Genomic DNA, 19,882 nt, shown 5'->3' on the forward strand with positions numbered 1-19,882 from the left:
AGAAGGCACAACTGGACATTCAGTTTGAGCTCTGTCCAAATTCACAACCCCAACTTGTTTTGACCAATTGAGTGGTTGTCTTGCATTTTCTTCATCTGACTTCACCTTGCTACCCACAGAGTAAGTGGATAAAACAGAAAGCTTCAGGCTTTCGTTCAAATCCCCACATGATCTCTTCCCCACTCCAACCCTGCAGTTGACTATGTGGGCTCCAGCATCTTGCGATGATGTCATTATAGCACTTAAATACCTGGTCATCATCCTCTGTCTCCCCTACTAAGATGTGAGGGGGACCTATTGTATCTTACTTATCAATGTGACCTCAAGCACAATGGCACAAAGTAGATGCTTAACATATTTTAGCTATTATTACTATTATTATTTGTGTTAACATTTCCATTAAAACTGTTCATTTGGAGACCCCAACTGGGCTCACTATTATCCTCTCTGAACCTCAATTTCCTCATGTGTAAAACAGAAATTAGAATGCCGATTTCATGTGTATTGGGTGGGTGAGTATTGATGAGAAAAACATGTATCCAGAGCTCAGTACAAGGTTGATCCAAAGCACTCACTGAGTGCATATATTCTTTTTCGTTATGATGTGTATTTGAAGCAGCTTGAATTTTTTATTTTTCATTTCTTCAAAAAAGAGGAGAGTATATTTTCAGAAAAGAAAAACACTCATCTACCTCCCAGGCTGGACCTGGCCTCAAAGGAACATAAAGAAACTCTTAACTGCTCCATATCCCACTGTCATCAGGTCAAATAATATCTGAAACCCAAGCAGAACAGCACCCTCCATGCTGGCTGCTGTGAAAAGGCACCATGGTGGAAAAGCCCTGGGGTGCACAAATCAACCTATCATCCATTCATCATCACACACACCAAAAGCAAGGCTAGGTGGACAATGCATTGGGAACCATAAATAACAACACTCTCTCAACTGTAACGTAGGCCCTATGCTTTGATAGACACTGTTCTAAACAGTGAGAAAAATGCCTCCCAAGAGTCTCACCACAGCTGTGGAAGGTCACTACTTCTGCTGTTGATAAAGCTGTCCTAAGAAGGAGAAAAAAGAAGCCACAGGACAAAAAAATCCACAAAACCTCCCAAAAACTGATGGTAGATAGATAAGCAAGGGGAGGGGCACTGGTACACATATTTTAAAAAAGGGTTTACTTTTTGTGTATTTGAAAGGCACAGTTAGAGAGAGAGAGAGAGAGAGAGGAAGAAACAGACAGGGGGGTAGAGAGAGAGAGATCTTCCATTTGCTGGTTTACTCCCCAGATGGCCACAATGGCCAGTACTGGGCCAGGCCAAAGCCAGGATCCAGGAGCTTCTTCTGGGTCTCTGAGTGCAGGGGCCCAAGCACTTTGGCCATCTTCTATTGCTTTCACAGGCACATCAGCAGGGATCTAGATCAGAAGTGGAGCAGCTAGGACATGAACTGGCACCCGTATGGGCTATCAGTGACGCAAGCAGTGGCTTTACCTGCTATGCCACAATACCAGCCTCAGCACACATATCTTTGAAGTGATTATTGCAGCACTTTTACATCAATTAAAAAAAAAAAAAACAAAGACTAACTCAATCTGTGAGTCCCTATATATGGCAAGTAAAAAGCACCTGGCTCAGATTGTGTGAAGGAGGCCCTCATGGCAAAAGCTTGGGATGTCCAAATATAGCAAATGTGAAATGAGATGTTTATCTACTTAAGAATGCATTTATTCAGGTCTCCTACTGCGAACAACCTGGGACTAGTATTAGGTACGCGTTCTCTATGTCATCTGATGTCAAATTCTACCAACTGCTCTTTTTGAGGCTTATTATGAGATTCTCCATTCAAAGAGTAAAAGAGTGGGTTCTTACACAGCCAAAAGACAAAACATTGCCCCTTTCAAAACACAATAGCTAATCACAAACATCCACACATGAGAGTTTAACAGACAAACCTGTACCCTGTAGACGTCAGCATGAGAGGGTGTACACCATGGCCAGGTCGGGGCTGCCATTTCTGCCAACATGGAGTTAAAAGCCACTCCCCAGGGCCTTATCTGTCAACTGACAGTGTGCGCTAACAATGACTTGGGACTAATTTGGAAACATTCAGTTGCTTGGGAATGTGTGCATCAATTCCTTTCCTTCATAATTTATACATCATTTTGATGGCAGTGCTTGGCAATAAATAACTGAAACGAGTTCTAACCACTCAGAGATTTAGTCTTCTATCTTCCCCAGTGCTTTTTATATTCTCCAAGATAGCCCACATTCAGCTTTCTATGCAAACCTGAAATTGTATTCAGGAGGAGAAGAAGAAGGAAAAAAAGCAACCAATAGATCTTTCACTTTGGGAATTGAATATAAGATCATATTCAAAGTGCAGCATTTATGGTCCAATGCTGAATACATAAAATATATGACCATTACAAATTCACCTTTCATTGCAAAGCTGTGCTCTTGTAGTGACATATCTTATTGCTCGATTAGAGCTGTTAGCATGATGAAGGCATCTTTCATCTTTTTCCTAGATGCAGGCTGGGTGTGCTTCTGCCTGGCAAAACGCTTCACACTGCCAAGAGAGAAAGCTCCCAGGGAATCTGAGTCATTCACCAGAGGGTTGCAGCCACTTCAAAGGGTAAATGCCTAATTAAAGGTATGTCATATGCATGGGATCGCACTGCTTCACACTGCCAGGCTTTGCAGAAACCAAAAGGACAGACCAGCCAATGTTGTCTTCTAGAATATATTCAAAGACATAAATCTAAGAGCACAAATATTCAGCCAATACAAGTTTTAGAAATACCAAAAAGTCATTTAGGAAATGGTACATTGCTATTTACTAGGTAAATAGTAAATCATGTAAATCAGTGATGTGATTAAAATGTTAATGTACTTAAACCAATTCAAGCAGGAAATTTATGGAATGGCTTCCCAGATACTTCCAACTCAAACCTAAACCTCAGTGTATGAATCAAAGACAGATTTTCATAGATCGTGCAAATTATGAAACAATGAATCGCTTCTGCTCCTTCTCTCTTTAAGTTTTGAAAGTCATAGTTCAAATCTTACCTTGCCCTTATGGACTAGTGTCCTTGTCCTTCACAGGCTCGAAGCTATCTTTCCAAAGCCATCTCTGACTTTCGCCTCTTTCCCCGTCCCATTCTTTCATTCTTCATGCATCCAGTATTACTGACACATGCATTACTCTTTTCAATTCCCCACTGACTAGCCCAGTGTGAGGCACACAGAATGCATCCCATAAATCTTTGTTGAGTGAATACAAATGAATGACAAAATGAGAACATCACATGGCTTTGTGACAGCTATGTCAGATGCACAGGGCACTTTGCACTTACTTCCCACTCTTAGATGCGTTCCGGGCCTTTGCAGATGATGGAGAGTTGACGCCTGGGTTAGTGTTTGCAGAACCTCGTCTATCCTTACTATACCCACAGAAAGAATAGAAAAAAATATGTATACAACAAGAATCACAGAGACAAAAAGTAGTTACTTCATTTAAAGAGTTTCATGCGTGCTCTCTCTCTATCTCTCTCTCTCTCTCTCTCTCTCTCTTCCCTGTCAAAGTAAAACCTGGTCCTACCTAGTGGCATCCCTCAAAGGTAGACAGTGGGAACCACTGGTCAAGCTCAAAGTACGCTATCCTTTCGGCATTCAAAACTTGAGCTAGTGAATTCCATTAATGATAGCACCACAGCCCAGATCTCAAAGAAGACTCTAATAAAATATAATATAAAATAAGTAGTCCTTTAACAGAAAATCCTTTCTTTCCAGCCAGTGGATTATCTGCATTACAAGTTCAGTTCTGAAGCTGCTGACTTTTAGTGAAGTATGTGGGTGCCAAATGATTTGCAAAAGTCTTTGGGAGATACTATCCAATGAATTAATAATTTTCACTCATAATGTTACATGGGAAGGCCATGAATTCAGATATTCTTTCAGGAGAAGCACCACCTGGTTCATGAGTAATTGAATTTAAATCTCCACCTTCAATAACTCCACAGCTTATGTCAAACCTTGGAAACAATTACAAAATAAATCACAAGGAAGGTCTGCTTAATCTCATCAGGTTAATAAACGCAGACAAATTAATCACCCAAAGGTAAACAAAAAGAAATAATTGATTGGAGTCCTCTTGATTACTTTATTCTATTTCCTTTATCAAACTATTTCACCATTATCTTCAACTCAGCTGCTCGGCCTTGAAGTTATTACTTTACTTCATCTTCAGATTTCCATGGAAACCAATTCAAAGCCTTTTTCTCCACTTGATGATGTGTGGAATTATTTATCCTGATTTCATCAGAAAGTTTTTTTTTTGTTAGTAGTATCTACATCAGCATAACCTTTTATAAAAAGTGAAAGTAAGAAAGAAAGAAAAATGCATATCCAGGCTTTCAAAGTGTATAACAGAACCTTCCAGAGGCACAGAATATTATCTCAGAGCATGCCCCAGAGCTTTCTGGATATTTATGAATCCTTCACGCACCTCAGAAATAGGTGTCTGTGAACAACTGTATTTGTTTGTGGGAATTTGAGGTGGGGTGGGGGTCAAAACTGATATACTGCCCTGCATGCATCAGCTTCAAATGCTACACGGGTGTGACTGCAACAAAAGGCAATCATGCATTCCTGGTGACTGCAAACAGGTTACAGATGTGTATGGGCACAGAGGAAGGCTAATCAGAGAAAGCCAGGTTGATAGCAAAAGCGTGAGCAGTTAGGATTCAGTGTCCAAGAGATGCAAAAAGAAGCCCTTTGAAACGGGAGACACCTGATGAGCTGTGAGTCTGCTGCTGGGATCGGGCTCTGGAGAGAACAGGCACACTTTCCGTCCTGGGCAAGGTGCCTAAAACTAGCATGGACAAAGTGCTGGGTTTCTCACACGGTGTGAGGACTCGCTGGAATGTGGCTACCTTCTACGTGGGGCCTGAAGAACCCACCTGGCACTGCCCCTACCTATTCATTCTGATGTCTTGGCAAAGCACTCCTTAGCTGGACCTGTGACCAGAGCCAACCTCAGAAACAAAGTGATGAGTCCAAACAATTGGACAAAAGACTCTGAGAAGAATTGCAAATTATCTCTTCCAGAAGGTGGGTGCAGCCTGGCACAGTGGATATTTGTCACAAAAACACAGGCAGGTTTCAACTATCTCACTGCTATATCCTGGTCACTGGCCACTTGGCCTTCCTCCTCCTAGCATCACTCACACAGCAGGCAGTGGGAAACCTGACTGGAAGCATTCCAAAACAAGGGATCCTTCCATGTCTGTTGCACACCCTTGGGCTCAGATTAGGTGGTCAATTAACTTTTTTTTTTTTTTTTGGTCAATTAACTCTTCCCAAGTCACTACACTCTTGCATTTATGTTCTTTTGAATGAAACAACACCCATTCCCATTTGAAAATTCCCCTGTCTGTGCCTTTGGGGGCAAGAGCCCTCTGTAATGTGCATGACACGTGACCCTGTTTAAATGCAATGCAAGGCACTGCAGGACATCAGGGAAAACTGTCTGAGGAGATGCCCAGAAGCAGTAGTTCTTTAACAGATAGGAGTAAGGACCCCTCTGACCTACTGCCAAATCCTGCAAGTGCAGAAGTGAGGAGAATCAAAGCAAAAACATTCTCAGGGATAAATCACCCAGGGAAGGTATGGCACCAACACTGGCGGTGAAAGTAATCAAATCGCTCAAAATGTTTGTTCTGTGTAAATAACACATCCCCTCACAGCAGTAAAATGTATCTGAAAGGGGAAGCAAAAATAACTTGTGGCAGGCTTGGGTCCTAGGAGCTTAGTTTTGTACACACACTAAGGACTGTGGTACAGAAAGACAAGCTTGCTGAACACTGACGGGAAAAGTCACTGCTCCCCGCCAAAGATCCAGCAAGATGCTAGAATCCTCGAAGGCTGAAAGAGAAGGAGATCTACAAAACTGATAGCAAGGACCTGGAATTTTCCAGAAGTGCTCCATGAGAGACAGAGAAGATACTGCGGTTGCAGACTCTGTGGGATTCTCAAAGATCTGGCAAGACATGGCTCAACAACCCCCAAATTAAGGTGCTGCCAAGAATCCTAGTTATTGAAACATCCAGCAATCCCAGAGACTTACAGAAACGAGCCCTGCCTGCTTCTAAGCTATATGGATAACAATTTGGGATATAGGAGATTGGGGGAGCTGCCTAGAATCAGAGTTAGCTCCTGACCTACACATCTGAAACAGGCCCACGTAAGTTTTTCTTTTGATCTGTCGGTCTCTAGCCACTTGTCAGACCTCTTTGCTTTGATCTCCTCTTTGAGTTGTAATCTCAAAGGCTGTGGCCTGAAATCCCAGAGAGTAGGGATGCAGGCTTCCGACACTCTACCAGTGTAGCTATCCCTCTTCTGAGTGGAGGACTCTTTCCTCCCTCCAGTGCCTCACAACCATGCCTCATCAAAGGCTCATGAAAACAATTCCAGGTGAATTCTGATAGGAAAAGTTAATGAGTGCCAGCTCTCCTTCTCTCTGCCTGGTTGGCTGACTGTCTCCATCTATCAACTATGCTCTTTTCTATAGACTCCAGGCATATCTCTAACACTACAAAATCAGAAAGAAAAAAAAAGCACGACAGTCTTATGCACATTGTGTTCAGGTGGAAAAACTATGATAACTCAACTCCTCAGCATTTGCAAAGTGTTCCTGATTGAGTAATTTGATGCTGAAATGGTATTCAGTGTACTTAAACCAAAAGGCAATCAGATTCACTCCAATTTGATTGTTTGATTGTTTTCCCCCTAGGTCACAGATACTTGTGGGAGAACACCTTAGCAGTTTAAGATGTGCTTAATTCACTTTCTTGATAGGTGGCATACAGAAACTTCTGCATCTCCTATGGCACTTTGAAAGCTCTTTTCAAATTAACTCAGATCTATGAAAAATAGTTTTGCTGCTACACCTGCAACAGTACTGAAATTTTAAAGACTAATTTTCAGCGTCCTAGGAAACTGAAATTGTACTTCAGAAGAATGAGCTGGGCTATAATAGTTACAGTCAACACCTCTTTTCCTTAATATTTGCCATGTGGTACTGTTTTTATTTTATTGTTTATCTGTCTCTCAAATTAGCTTTTAAGTGGGTGCTTATTATGGTTTGATCCCACCGAAACTCAGTTTAAGGGCTGGTCCCCAATGTCATGATATTGAGAGGTGGTAGGGCCTCTAACAGGCATTTAGGCCATAGGGGTAGAGCCCATGTGAATGGATTAATGCAATCTTGAAGCAATGAATGAGTTCTCTCTCCTGAGACTCACTCAGTTACCATGGGAATGGTATTTTTTTTTTACAGGCAGAGTGGACAGTGAGAGAGAGAAAGACAGAGAGAAAGGTCCTCCTTTGCCGTTGGTTCACCCTCCAATGGCTGCTGTGGCCGGCACACTGCGCTGATCCGATGGCAGGAGCCAGGTACTTATCCTGGTCTCCCATGCGGGTGCAGGGCCCAAGGACTTGGACCATCCTCCACTGCACTCCCTGGCCACAGCAGAGAGCTGGCCTGGAAGAGGGGCAACCGGGACAGAATCCGGCGCCCTGACCAGGACTAGAACCCGGTGTGCCGGCGCCGCAAGGTGGAGGATTAGCCTAGTGAGCCGCAGCGCCGGCCCGTGGGAATGGATTGTTATGAAGCAAGCCTGTCCTTTCCCTCTCTCTTGTGTCTGAGCTCTCTTCTATACATGCTTGCTCATAGCTCTAGCATGTGCTCCTGCCAAGTGATGTCATCTGCCAGGTTATGACACAACCTGAGACCTTCACCAATGCAGCCACTGGTGTTTGAATTCCCTGCATCCAGTACCATGAGATAAATAAACCTCTTTGATTTATAAATTACTCAGTTGCAGATAATTTTTAACAGCAGTAGAAAATGCACTGAGACAGTGCTCACAAAATATCTGCTGAATGAAAAGACTCAGTGAAAAGGAGTGTCATGATTGGCCATTAATGTCTAGTACTGGTGTGAGAAAAGGAAGTGGGAACACCCATGTCACATATTTTTCCATCCCTGAAGACAAATTGTCACCAGAGAAAAGGCCATGGAAGCCGTGGGGTTCTTGTCTTCATGCAAGAAAGAATTCAGGTGGGAGACAGAGAGTGGAGTGATAAGGCTTTATTGGGGACAGGGCATCTGTCAGGATGGAAAGGACAAAGAGAGCGCCCAGTCACTGGGACTGGGGGAGAGCGAGGTTACATGGTTGAGTGGAGAGAATACATCTGGGCAGGCCAGGCGGGCGGCTCAGCAGAGAGGCAGAGGGCTGAGCCGGCAGTCTGTTAGGACTCCCTAGGTTTGTAAGGGAGTCTGTTTACCCACCTCCCCTCTCCTCCAGGACAAAGGATGGGGAATCCTACCAGAAGGATTTGTTGGGTGAAAATTAGCAAATTCCTCCCCAGATTTGTTGGTCTGGGCAGAATAGAGGGGCTTCCCTTAGGGTGTCTGAGAAGGTTTTATTGCCCCATGTTATCAGGTCAGGTAACCCATCTGGTCCTGAGGAGAGAGTTCTCCTGGGAGCTTTCCTTGGGGGAAGGGCTGGGACCACCTGGGAGGTTATCAGGGTCTGGGCAGGACTTTGAAGTGCAAGATGCTGGGCCTCTGGAGCTTCAGCAGTAGGTGCTGGTCTTCAGGCCTGTCCCATACACACATAGGCTAAATTTCTGACTTCCTCCCTAACAAATGATCTGGGAGGAGTGGATTCTGGTTATGGATTATGGATTCTGGTTGATGTTCATGTGGATCGCAAAAATAGGTGAGATTAGAAAGCTTGCTTAGAGGTTTGGACAGTGCCTCTACATGATAACAACAAATCTGTTGCATTTGCTCGGCTCTTAATGTTTTCTAGAGTGTGTTCTTGTAAGTAACAACCGAGACAAAACCCAACCTACTATTAAGGGGTTGTTTCAAGTGTCTCTTGCAGAAAGGTTGGCTACTCTTTGTTCCCTGAAGACGACCCTATCGCAGGTTCGGGAAATGCACTTGAAACTCAAAAGTCTACCAGGGATAGAAACTCATCTCATCTACTTCCCCAGCAGGTGCTGGAGGCCCCTCTGTAACAGATCACTTAAGTGATCATCTTTTGAAAGGTTATTAAATCATGAGTACTTTCCCATGAAAACCTACTCTTTTTTCCTTTCCAAGAAGTTCACATTTCTAAAGTATTTTTGCCCTTTGTTCTGTTACTAGGCAAGATAGCTCTTCAAATATTGATTTCCTTTAATTAAAGTTGATGAGGCTCCTGTATTTCATTTTTCTCTCGTTAGGTTATGTCCTGAGTGATTTTCTTTCTTTGCTCCAAACTTTTTCATTTTCATTTCTTCTACCTGAAGTGTCTAAATTAGAGTACCTGTCCCTTTACATGCCCTGTGCCCATTATCTGTATCTCTGTTAATCAGCTAGCAAAGAAATTCCAGTTCAGTAAGAAGCACGTGCAGTTAGCTTCCTCCCCTAGTTTCCCTTTGCTTCCCTATGGATAACAACCAAGGTTTTCTTAGAGGACAGGGTGAAAGCTCATCTTTATTGCTATGAAAAACCAATATAACTATGATATCTCAGAAGTACCTTCATAATTTCAAAGTGCTTATTGAGGAATCTCAAGATCAAAGCCTGGCTGCCATCAAGACATTTAACTTCTTGCTGTCTGAGGATTTGCAGCTATAAAACAGCTACAATTAAACGGATCAGGTAAACCATTCACAGAGAACCTCACAGTTACCTTGTAATTGCATAGGTCTTGGAAAAGCAGCTGGGGCGCTTGCATTATCTTGCCCTCTCCCCTTCCATTAATTTTTCACTCTAACAGCTCACCACAGAGCAGCAGGGACTGGAGCAATTTGCTCATTGATTATTGCTGCTATTTTGTGCCCTTCACCTCTTGGAACATGCTGTTTCTGCTCAAGGAGTAGTGGTCATATCCCTGAATGCCTCACTGGGGTCAAGAAAGAACATGAGTCAGTTCCTAAATTATATTATTTTGTCATTTAAATAGACTAATCCCTTATGTCTTTGCCAAGAGTGTGGCCTTGGTTACAGACTGCGAGAGGACACGGGAACTATACCTTACAGTTGGAAGTGGCATTGTATTGCATTCACATCCAGCTCTGGGCTCCTCAGTCTCATGGGGAGTTGGATGGTTTGGGGGTAAATCAAACCTGAAATATAATATAATGGGTTTCTGGACTGGAATGGTAGTTATGAGGGTGGAAGAAAGAAACCATACCCAGTATATCAAAAGAAAATAGACAGAATGGTGGGTCAACTACATCTGGGGAATGAGAATGAACTCTAAATGAAAGCTGCCAAGAAGGTTTGGAAGCTGGGTGACTGGGAAACTAATTTCTTTTGCCAGTGAAAGAGAAAGATTTGTTGGGAGGAGGATCAGGGCTAGAGAAGAATTAAGGATTTGATCTAGAGCAAATAGAGTTGAAGTATCGATGAGTAGTGTCCCACAGGAAAGTAGAGAAATGGCACCGGAGCTCAAGATCAAAGACAGAGTCAGATGGAGAATCATTGCTCTGGAGTGACACTCAAAGCCATGACATTAGCAGCAAGGCCTGATGGGACAGGAATCCACTATGAATGGGTAGTGAGTGTTTCAGGAGGCATCTGATACCAGAATCAGTTTGCGTCCACCCCAGTGTACAAAGATTTGCAAATGTGTTTCAAAGACTTATATGACTACATCACAAGCCCAGGTAAAAGAGCCTGAACAGTGTAAAGATCAATTTAAGGTTAATGAGGGCAAGTGCAGGCCCCTGGCTTTCTTCATCCCCTTCCTATCACCTGCTTCCCCCCATTCTCCTAGCCTAGCCAGATACTTACACTTGACAAAATAAGCTGGGTGCTGCGAGGTGGGTGGCAATCCCTATCAACCCATTCCCATAAAGTTGTCACCATGCTATTGTCACCTTGATGTAAGGACACTGGCAGATTAGCAACATTGAACTTCAAACCTTGACTTCACTTGCAGTTCACATTCTTTTTGTTTTGATTCTCTTTTTCTTTCTGTCCTTTCTCTTAGCATACTGGGGGTACAAGATGCCAGACCTGAGTAACATCACCACAGTTGCAGGTGAGAGCAACCTGTCTGCGTGCAAATCAATGGCTTTGCCTTTGGAAAGTCCAAGTATCACAGGCTTTCTGAGTTGAGCTGAGGTCATTAGGGCAACATTTTAAAACCAGTACTTACTAGCTCTGCCAAATTGAAGTAAATTTTGGTCTTTAGCCCTGGCTCCACAATGTACCAATGAAATCGTTTCATTTTTCTGGGTCTCAATTTCCTTGTCTGCCACTCCAACTTCTTAAGACCACTATGTAGCTTTGAAAATTATAAAATGTTAACCGACTTGCTCACCTATAAAACATGTAATGTGCATGTATGGCCTTGGGGATACAATGATGTGCCAAAGTTTCTGCCCTCAAGTGACTCAAAACTAAGTGGAAGAGGCATTCATGTTAGGTACATAACAACACAGTGTACCCAACAGAATAAACAGGTGTGGAAAAGTGCTAGAAAAATAATATAGGGACCAATCACTTATGCCTGAGGCAATCAAGGAAAGGAAAGGTAAAGCTGAGTTGCTATTATGAAAAGGGTGATCCTTGGTTTGCCTTTAAAAATCACGATTAAAAATGTTTTAGAGGGGGAAAATGCCAATTAACCTGACTTGACCGTCACACAGTGAGTACATGTATAGAATTAACATATTATAACCTGTACATGTATATAATTAAAATAATTTAACAAAATAAATGAAATGCAGATAAAGCAATGTAGGAAAATATTTCTTGTGTTTCCAATATGTGCAAACTACCGAAATGAGATACTGTGAATAACAGAATTTTTTCAAAAGTATGTGCCCCTATAAATTGGTTACAAATCACCTGTAGGTATTAATTTTTACTGGCTACAAAATTATTTGTCCCTGAGACTTTCAAAAACACAAAAGGAGTGTTTCACCAGATTTTGTAATGGTATAAAACATAAGAGACTGGTTTGTTTCCCTGCCAAAAAACAAAATCACAAATTAAAAAATAAATCTTGGTTATGAGGATTTTTACAAAACAGAATGAAAGTATGCTTATTCTTAGTTTGAGACAGTTATCTCCCAACAACAGTGGCTCACAGACTTCCTTATTCACATATCAGGTAACCTGTAGTATTTTTTAAATGGAGATAGCGAGTTTCTGATTCAATAGGCCTAGGAATGGGCTTGAGAACTTACAACTGTAACAAGTTCCCAAGGGACGCTGCTGCTGCTGCTTGTGCATGAACCACACTGCCTCACAAGAAGCATGGGACAGCCATCTTAGTGGAACTTGAGAGAACAATCAGCCATATCCATTGTCCCTGCTTTCCAAACAACACAGTTAACATGTGCCGGATGGAACGCCCCCCCTGCACAGCTTCTGAGGCAGAGCAGCTGATGATGCTAGTCTGTCAGCACGTATCTCTGGAGAAGCTCCTCTTTCCTAAGGAAGTGGCAATTACCTCAAGCACCACAGAGTGGAGCTCAATAGCAGGTGAGACAAAAATTGGATCTGACAGCATTAATTGAGCCTGAAGTTCTATTTACTGAAAATGATCTGGCATAATTAAAAATTCACAACTGGAGCCTAGTTGGTGAGCATTATATATTAGGGACTCCCCTAGAGTAGGCCAGAAAAGTCTCAGTGAACTTTTTAGGAAAAGCCAAAGGGAGCCAACTGCATTGGCAGGAATTATCATGCAGAGGAAAAGGAGAAGTCAGCCCATTTACTTGGAAATGAGATTCTCATTTTATATTGCAGAATGGTATGAACCAAGAGTGTTGAGGGGGAGACTTAATTCCTTTTCTCTGGCAAATAATCACTTTGTTTTCACTTTCTACTGTGTTTGTGTATGGGCAGGCATTTGGCTCAGTGGTTAAGACACCACTTGGGATGCCCTCCCAAGTGCCTGGTTTTGAGTCCTGGCTCCACTCTTGACTCCAGCTTCCTTTAGATGCACATGCTGGGAAGCAGAAGACGATAGCCCAAGAAAGTTAGGTCACTGCCACCCATATGGGAGACCTGGATTGACTTATGGCCACCTAGTTTCAGCATGGCCCAGCCTCAGCTGTTGCAGGCATTTGGGGAGTGAACCAGTGGATGGATCTCTCTGCTTAATTATCTGTCTCTCGGCCATTGGAGGGCGAACCAACAGCAAAGGAAGACCTTTCTCTCTGTCTCTCTCTCTCACTGTCCACTCTGCCTGTCAAAAAAAAAAAAATTATCTGTCTCTCTCCACCTTCCAAAAAAAATAATACAAGTAAATCAACAAAAATCCTAAAAATAAATATGTGTGTGCTCTTAAGGGATTTCCAAGAAAGTCTACTCTGCCTGCACATTATGTGTGAACTTCTTTGAGGGCCAGGGCACATTATATTCATATCCGTTCACAAGATCTCTTATAACATTTGTTACAGTCTGTTGACTGACAACCATACCTGAGAAATTTGACTTCTAACATGTTTGTTGAATTGAACTCAATGACTGATACATATTAGGCTAGAAGTTTACTAATAGAGTCATGTGACTTTGGTTTCTTTAAATAACTTATGTCCAATCACATTGCATACCTAAAAGAATGAGAACCTACTGGAGTACCATCTCTGATCTCTAGGGTCCACAGATAAGAACTTAAGTAGAGTAAAACCAGAGTCAGCAAATTTGAATAATGGCATTGCCAAACTAACTGGCGGCAGCCTGGAGTTTGGAGAAAAAAACTTGGGCACTGGAATCCAGCAGGGGGTCATATTCTGTCTTTGTACTAGCAGGAGGATTTTGAACAAGTTGGAACATTGATACAGGTTGGTCCTACCTAAGACCTCACACTGACGCTTCAGTACACTAATTCTCTAGCTACATATTGGTATCTAATGTTAAAAGCATTCAAATCTCTCCTTGTTACTGGACTTAGTATCTAAGTACTTCTAAGGGGACAAACATATCTAGGATTTAAAACTGTATCTGGCTCCTTAGAAATCAAGTCAAAGGGTGCTGTCAACAAGGTCTTGACAAGGCTTTTTAGGATAGAAAAGGCAGTAAAATTCCCCAAAACTATTCGCCCTGTGTCTCTTAACAGAACTGAACCTCTGTACCAAGGTTTTTATGCTTTTATGTTCATTTATATTTAGACGAACAGTTAGAACATGAAAATATTCTCATTTTAAGGTGCTTCAAGCATTACACATTTTTTTGAATGACTGTTATTTCTTTTTTAAAGATTTGTTTATTTGACATGACAATAGGTCTGATCTGATTTCATCATCATTTAAAAAAAATCATCTATTATTTTTCACTTTATGTTTCTGTGTGGGAGCAAACTGTTGAAATACTTACTTAAGGTATACTAAGCTGATCTTCTGTATATTAAGATAATCGAAAATGAATCTTGATGTGAATGAAAGGGGAGAGGGAGTGGGAAAGGGGAGGGTTGTAGGTGGGAGGGACGGTATGGGGGGGGAGCCATTGTAACACATGAGTCGTACTTTGGAAATTTATATTCATTAAATAAAAGATTAAAAAAAATAAAGATTTGTTTATTTGAAAGAGTTACAGAGGAAGTCACCACACACACACACACACACACACACACACACACATACCCAGGAGCCCAGAGCTCCATGCAGGTCTTCTACAGAGGTAGCAGGGGCCCAAGTACTTTGGCCATAATCTGCTGCCTTCCCAGGCATATATGTCGGGAGCTGTATCGATCAGAAGTGGAGCTGGATCATGAACTGGCACTCACATAGGATGATGCTGGTGGTGCAGAAAGCAGTTTAACTCACTGTGCCACAATGCTGGCTACTAAATGCATTTTATCTCATTTAATTTTGGTTTTGGACTTTTTTTTTTATCTGACAGGCAGAGTTAGACAGTGTGTGTGTGTGTGTGAGAGAGAGAGAGAGAGAGAGAGAGAGAGAGAGAGAGAAAGGTCTTCCTTCCGTTGGTTCACTCCCCAAATGGCTGCTACGGCTGGCGCACTGCACCAATCTGAAGCCAGGAGCCAGGATCTTCTTCCTGGTCTCCCATGTGGGTTCAGGGCCCAAGCACTTGGGCCATCCTCCACTGCCCTCCCGGGCCACAGCAGAGAGCTGGACTGGAAGAGGAGCAACCGGGACTAGAACCCTGCGCCCATATGCGATGCCGGCGCCACAGGCAGAGGATTAACCAAGTGAGCCACAGTGCTGGCCCCTGGGCTTTTTTCTTTGTGGAGGGCTTTTTCACTGTTGGAAACTTTTCCTTGGAGAGGTTTTTTTTTTTTCCCCTTTGGGGCCTTTTTTGTATTTCTGGCTGTCTGTCCATGTGTGACTTTTTTTTTAAGATTTATTTTGTTTATTTGAAAGGTAGAGTTACAGAGAAAGATAGAGAAAGATCTTCCATCTGCTGGTTCACTCCCCAAATGGCCATAAGGGTCAGTGCTAGGCCACGTTGAAGCCAGGAGCTTCATCTGGGTCTCCCACATGGGTGCAGGGGCCCAAGCACTTAGGCCATCTTCTGCTGCTTTCCCAGGTGCATTAGCAGTGAGCTGGATTGAAAGTGAAGCAGCCAGGGCTCAAACCGGTGCCCATATGGGTTACCAGTGTCACAGATCACAGTTTAACCCATTACGTCACAACGCTGGCCCCTGAATGTATGCTATTTCTAAGAAGCTTTTTCCTGCTCATGTTGCATTACAATATGGAAAACTGAGCATTATTTTAGCGTGATTACTGATAGAATATTAAGATTTTGATAATTCATGAAAACAAAACACATCTTATTCTATATCACCATACTAATCACTGTTAGATGCTAGGCCTTGTATAATTTATAACAATATACATCTTTTCTTATACACAAGTGTTTAATAATAGCCTAATCAAACCCAAGACACTTAACTAAGCCAAATACTAAGGATATTAATTGACTATATCTGTCCAAAACAAGAGCAAAACTCACAGAAATATGGAGCTGGAAGTATCAGCAGAGATAAGAAATTAAGGCCGAGTGAGAAGGGATTTATCCAGGAGGAGTATCCAAACAGGCAGTATTGGCCTAAAAATAGAATTTGGCTGGCACACAGCAACCAGGGATATAAGACCCATGGAGTATAGAATGAGGCAGGAAGGATTAAGACCAAAGATGAAGTTACATGAATGAATTGTGGCTCTTTTTTGCCAATATAAGAAGTTCAAGAAGGAGGGCAGTTTTATCAATGTGTGGAGAGGGGAAGGTATGTGGAAGGAGATGAGGACATGTTCAGTTTTGAGCAATGCTGTGCTTCCTATGCCTGTGGGATCAGGTGAGAGATTTGGCTAAACACTGGATATACAGATGCAGAACAAGCTGGCTATAGAGAGCTCAGGTGAAGAATGGGCTCCTGGATTGTGGAACCTGTGATAGCTGAAGGGCTGGCATTGTGGCGCAGCAGGTGAAGCCTCTAACTGCAGCTCCAGCATCCCATATGGACACTGGTTTAAGCCCCAGCCGCTCCATTTCTGATCCAGTTCCCTGCTAATATGCCTGACAAAGCAGCAGAAGGTGGCCCAAGTACTTGGGCCCCTGTCACCCATGTGGGTGACCTGGATGAAGTTCTGGGCTCCTGGCTTCAGCATGGGCAAGCCCTGGCTGTTGCGGCCATTTGGGGAGTGAACAAGCAGACGGAAATCTCTCTTCTCTGTCTCTTCCTCTCTCTTTGTAGCTTTGTATTTCAAATAAATAAATCTTAAAAGAAGAAACAGAGCAGAAGAGATTACACAGGAGAGTGAATAGAGTAAGAAGAGAAGAGCTGAGAAGAAGATGAATTACATACAGGTTGGAGGGGAGAAAGTGGGCTCATCAAAAGCCAAAGGAGGAACTGGATCTGGGGCATGAGGATTCCAAACATAAGAGACTCATTTGCTGATTATAAGACAGTTTTGTGTGTTGGGTTTCCAGCTGCTACATGTTGCTTTTTCCTGGTGCACTTTTCTGATTAGTTGTGGTATTTCATCAGTCATGCTGTCCTTTATCAGATCAAGAGCATTTGATAGTCAAGAAGCCTTCTTGGTCCCATGCAACCCGCTCTCATCAATTCCTGGCAAGGATGATCTGATGTATGCTGAAGGAAGCATTTTGTGCCAAGCAAATCCATAATTACAGGCTTGTGATATATTTTTTTCAGTCAGGCTTTATTTATTGCAGCAAAGGTCAACAAAACAAGAAACTGTGTTAGTGCTAAACTAGATGCAGTGATAATACTAAAGTTTATGCAAATATGGTTATAATCTCCCAAATAAGTCACTAATCTGCTTTTGATTATTGTTCCTGCTTGCTTGCTTGCTTCCTCCGTTTTGTGCAAAATCAGAAATGGGCCTTATTGATCTCAACTTGGCTTCAAAATTCAAGCAAATCTTGGCTCTGGTAGAATCAGAATTCAAGTCAGCCTTTTGCCAAGACCCACTTGTTCAACACTTGGGAAGGCCTTGCCTTCCTGCGAGTTATGATATCATCTGTCACCTCTTTGTATTTTTGGTTCTTGGGCTTTGAAACAACAGCCCTCTGGTTCTCCCCAGACACTGAACAATCAGCTCCCTACTGAATGCATTCTTTAAATCTATGCAAACCAGGTGTCCACCCACTTTTTCTTTGAGCACTTTAATCACAATGCAAGATCTCATTCTCCAAGGGTACTTCTTGGCTTAGGAAAAAATGGAGAGGTCAAAAGCTATGGTGAAAAGAACATGAAAAGCAGAAATAAACCTTATTACTGCAAAAGACCCAAGTCTAAATGAAATAAAGAACAAAGTCCTGATGGAGAATGTTTTCATTACTTTCTGATGGTAGATACTATTGTGCAAAGGGCTCTGGCATCTTTCAACCTTTGTCTTCACTCTGTTACTGTCCATGTCTATTAAGAGGTGCCATAACGGTGAAACCATATTATACCATTTCCAGAGCCCTCCCAATGAAGCACGGATGGGTCAGGAACCTCAGTGATGCATTTTAGAGAATGATTCTGAGAGACAGGCAAAGAACTCAAGCTGGGAAGGGCTAGAACCTTCACTGGGGCTCAAGAATGTGTCAATCATCATGTCCTGGGGCAGTAGACTTAGCTTTCAGATTGTATCCCAATGGTGAGGGCCTCCGATATAGCAGAGAAGATTCCAACCAGGGAAAGAAGAGTTTGCACTGGTAGGAAAACAAGATGCTATTCAGCTCAAGGAAACCCAGAACTGGGAGGAGAGGCATCCAGCTCCCTGCCTAAAAGGGATATTAACAATCCTTTGTGGCTTAAGGGCAAAAGAAATGGGCTTTCAAAAGCTATTCGATGTTTTTTTCTCCTGGGATTCTTAGAGTTATGGATTTTGTGACCTTGTCTACTCTATGATAATTATGTTTCCCATTTTTTCCATAGTAGTTTATTAAAGTTACCTTTGACATTGTCAGCTTGTCTAAGGCTTGTGGGAGGGTAGTTCTGTATTGACATTCCAGAAACTCAAAGAGGGAAATGAAATCCTAGAGGGAGAGTATGGCCCTCTTATGCTCAAAAAGTTTTGCTGTGGTTGTTTCTTTTTTAAAATTTCCCTTAGAAGCTCTTGTTCTGCTCATCCCTTGTAGGTCAAGGTAGGAATGTAGTTTAAATTTAGGGGAAATGTCCTTTACTGCTTGCTTGCCAGGATGTCAAAACTCTTATCAAGGCACATAGTCCAGCTGTCCACAGTTTGAGAGAAAATTTATTCGTGGCCTGTGGAAGACCTTGGGCTTCAGAGCACCAACTGCTTACAGGCATAGGGTCTGATCTACCCTGACTTGCTTTCTGGACACAATCTAGAATAGGCTCTAACATGCTGTCCCCTTCAAAAATGAGGTGATGGAACAGAGCTAACTTCTAATTCTGTCGAGTGATGACCACAAATTCAAAGTCAAGTAAGGCATTAACTAAAACACCCCTAAAACCAGTAATTGCTACAGGTCAGCAATCTTAGTGTTGGAAGGTTCTGGTTAAATTAAAATTTCCTTCTTGATAATTTTACACAACCAGCTCTAGAGAGAAGAAAAAAAAATAAGGTGATCATTTGGCCTGGTGGTTAAGATGCCCACATCTCACATTAGAGTGCCTGGGTTTGATTCTTTTTTTTTTTTTTTTTTTTTTTTTTTTTTATTTTTGACAGGCAGAGTGGACAGTGAGAGAGAGAGACAGAGAGAAAGGTCTTCCTTTTTTGCCGTTGGTTCACCCTCCAATGGCCGCCGCGGCCGGCGCGCTGCGGCCGGCACACCGCGCTGATCCGATGGCAGGAGCCAGGAGCCGGGTGCTTTTCCTGGTCTCCCATGGGGTGCAGGGCCCAAGCACCTGGGCCATCCTCCACTGCACTCCCTGGCCACAGCAGAGAGCTGGCCTGGAAGAGGGGCAACCGGGACAGAATCCGGCGCCCCAACCGGGACTAGAACCCGGTGTGCCGGCGCCGCTAGGCGGAGGATTAGCCTAGTGAGCCGCGGCGCCGGCCTGGGTTTGATTCTTAACTCCAGCTCATGATTACAGCCTCCGGCTATTGCACATACTGTGAGGCAGCAGGTGTGGCACGAGTGAGTGCATCTCTGCCACCCACATGGGATATCTGGACAGAGCTCCCAGCTCCTGTCTTTTGTATGGCACAGCCCTGGCCATTGCAGACATTTGGAGAGTAAATCATCGGACAGAAGCTCTCTTAGTCTCTCCCTCTCTCCCTCCCTGTCTCCATATCTTTGTCTGCCTTTCTCTCTGCCTCCACTATATATATATATATATATATATATATATACATATTTGCATATTTAAAACTCCCTCACCAAATAGGAAAAAAGAACACAAAGAGATGCATG

At 42.8% G+C, this 19,882-nt stretch overlaps 1 protein-coding gene across 9 annotated transcripts in view; it reads right to left on the reverse strand.

Annotated features, from left to right (window-relative positions):
- HS6ST2 (heparan sulfate 6-O-sulfotransferase 2) overlaps positions 1 to 19,882 on the reverse strand; it is a 322,049-nt gene that overhangs the window by 48,523 nt on the left and 253,644 nt on the right. For 5 of the 9 annotated variants that reach the window (XM_089324345.1, XM_002720300.6, XM_008273224.5 and 2 more), the window contains one exon: positions 3,360 to 3,446. The exons of the other annotated variants lie outside the window; for them this stretch is intronic. In XM_089324345.1, coding sequence (XP_089180471.1) covers positions 3,360 to 3,446 — 87 coding nt within the window. The remainder of the gene's footprint in view (positions 1 to 3,359; positions 3,447 to 19,882) is intronic. 9 annotated transcript variants of the gene reach the window in all.

Source organism: Oryctolagus cuniculus, chromosome X, assembly GCF_051225735.1.
Source record: "Oryctolagus cuniculus isolate XC-2025 breed Fujian yellow rabbit chromosome X, ASM5122573v1, whole genome shotgun sequence".
NCBI classification, from domain to species: Eukaryota; Metazoa; Chordata; class Mammalia; order Lagomorpha; family Leporidae; genus Oryctolagus; species Oryctolagus cuniculus.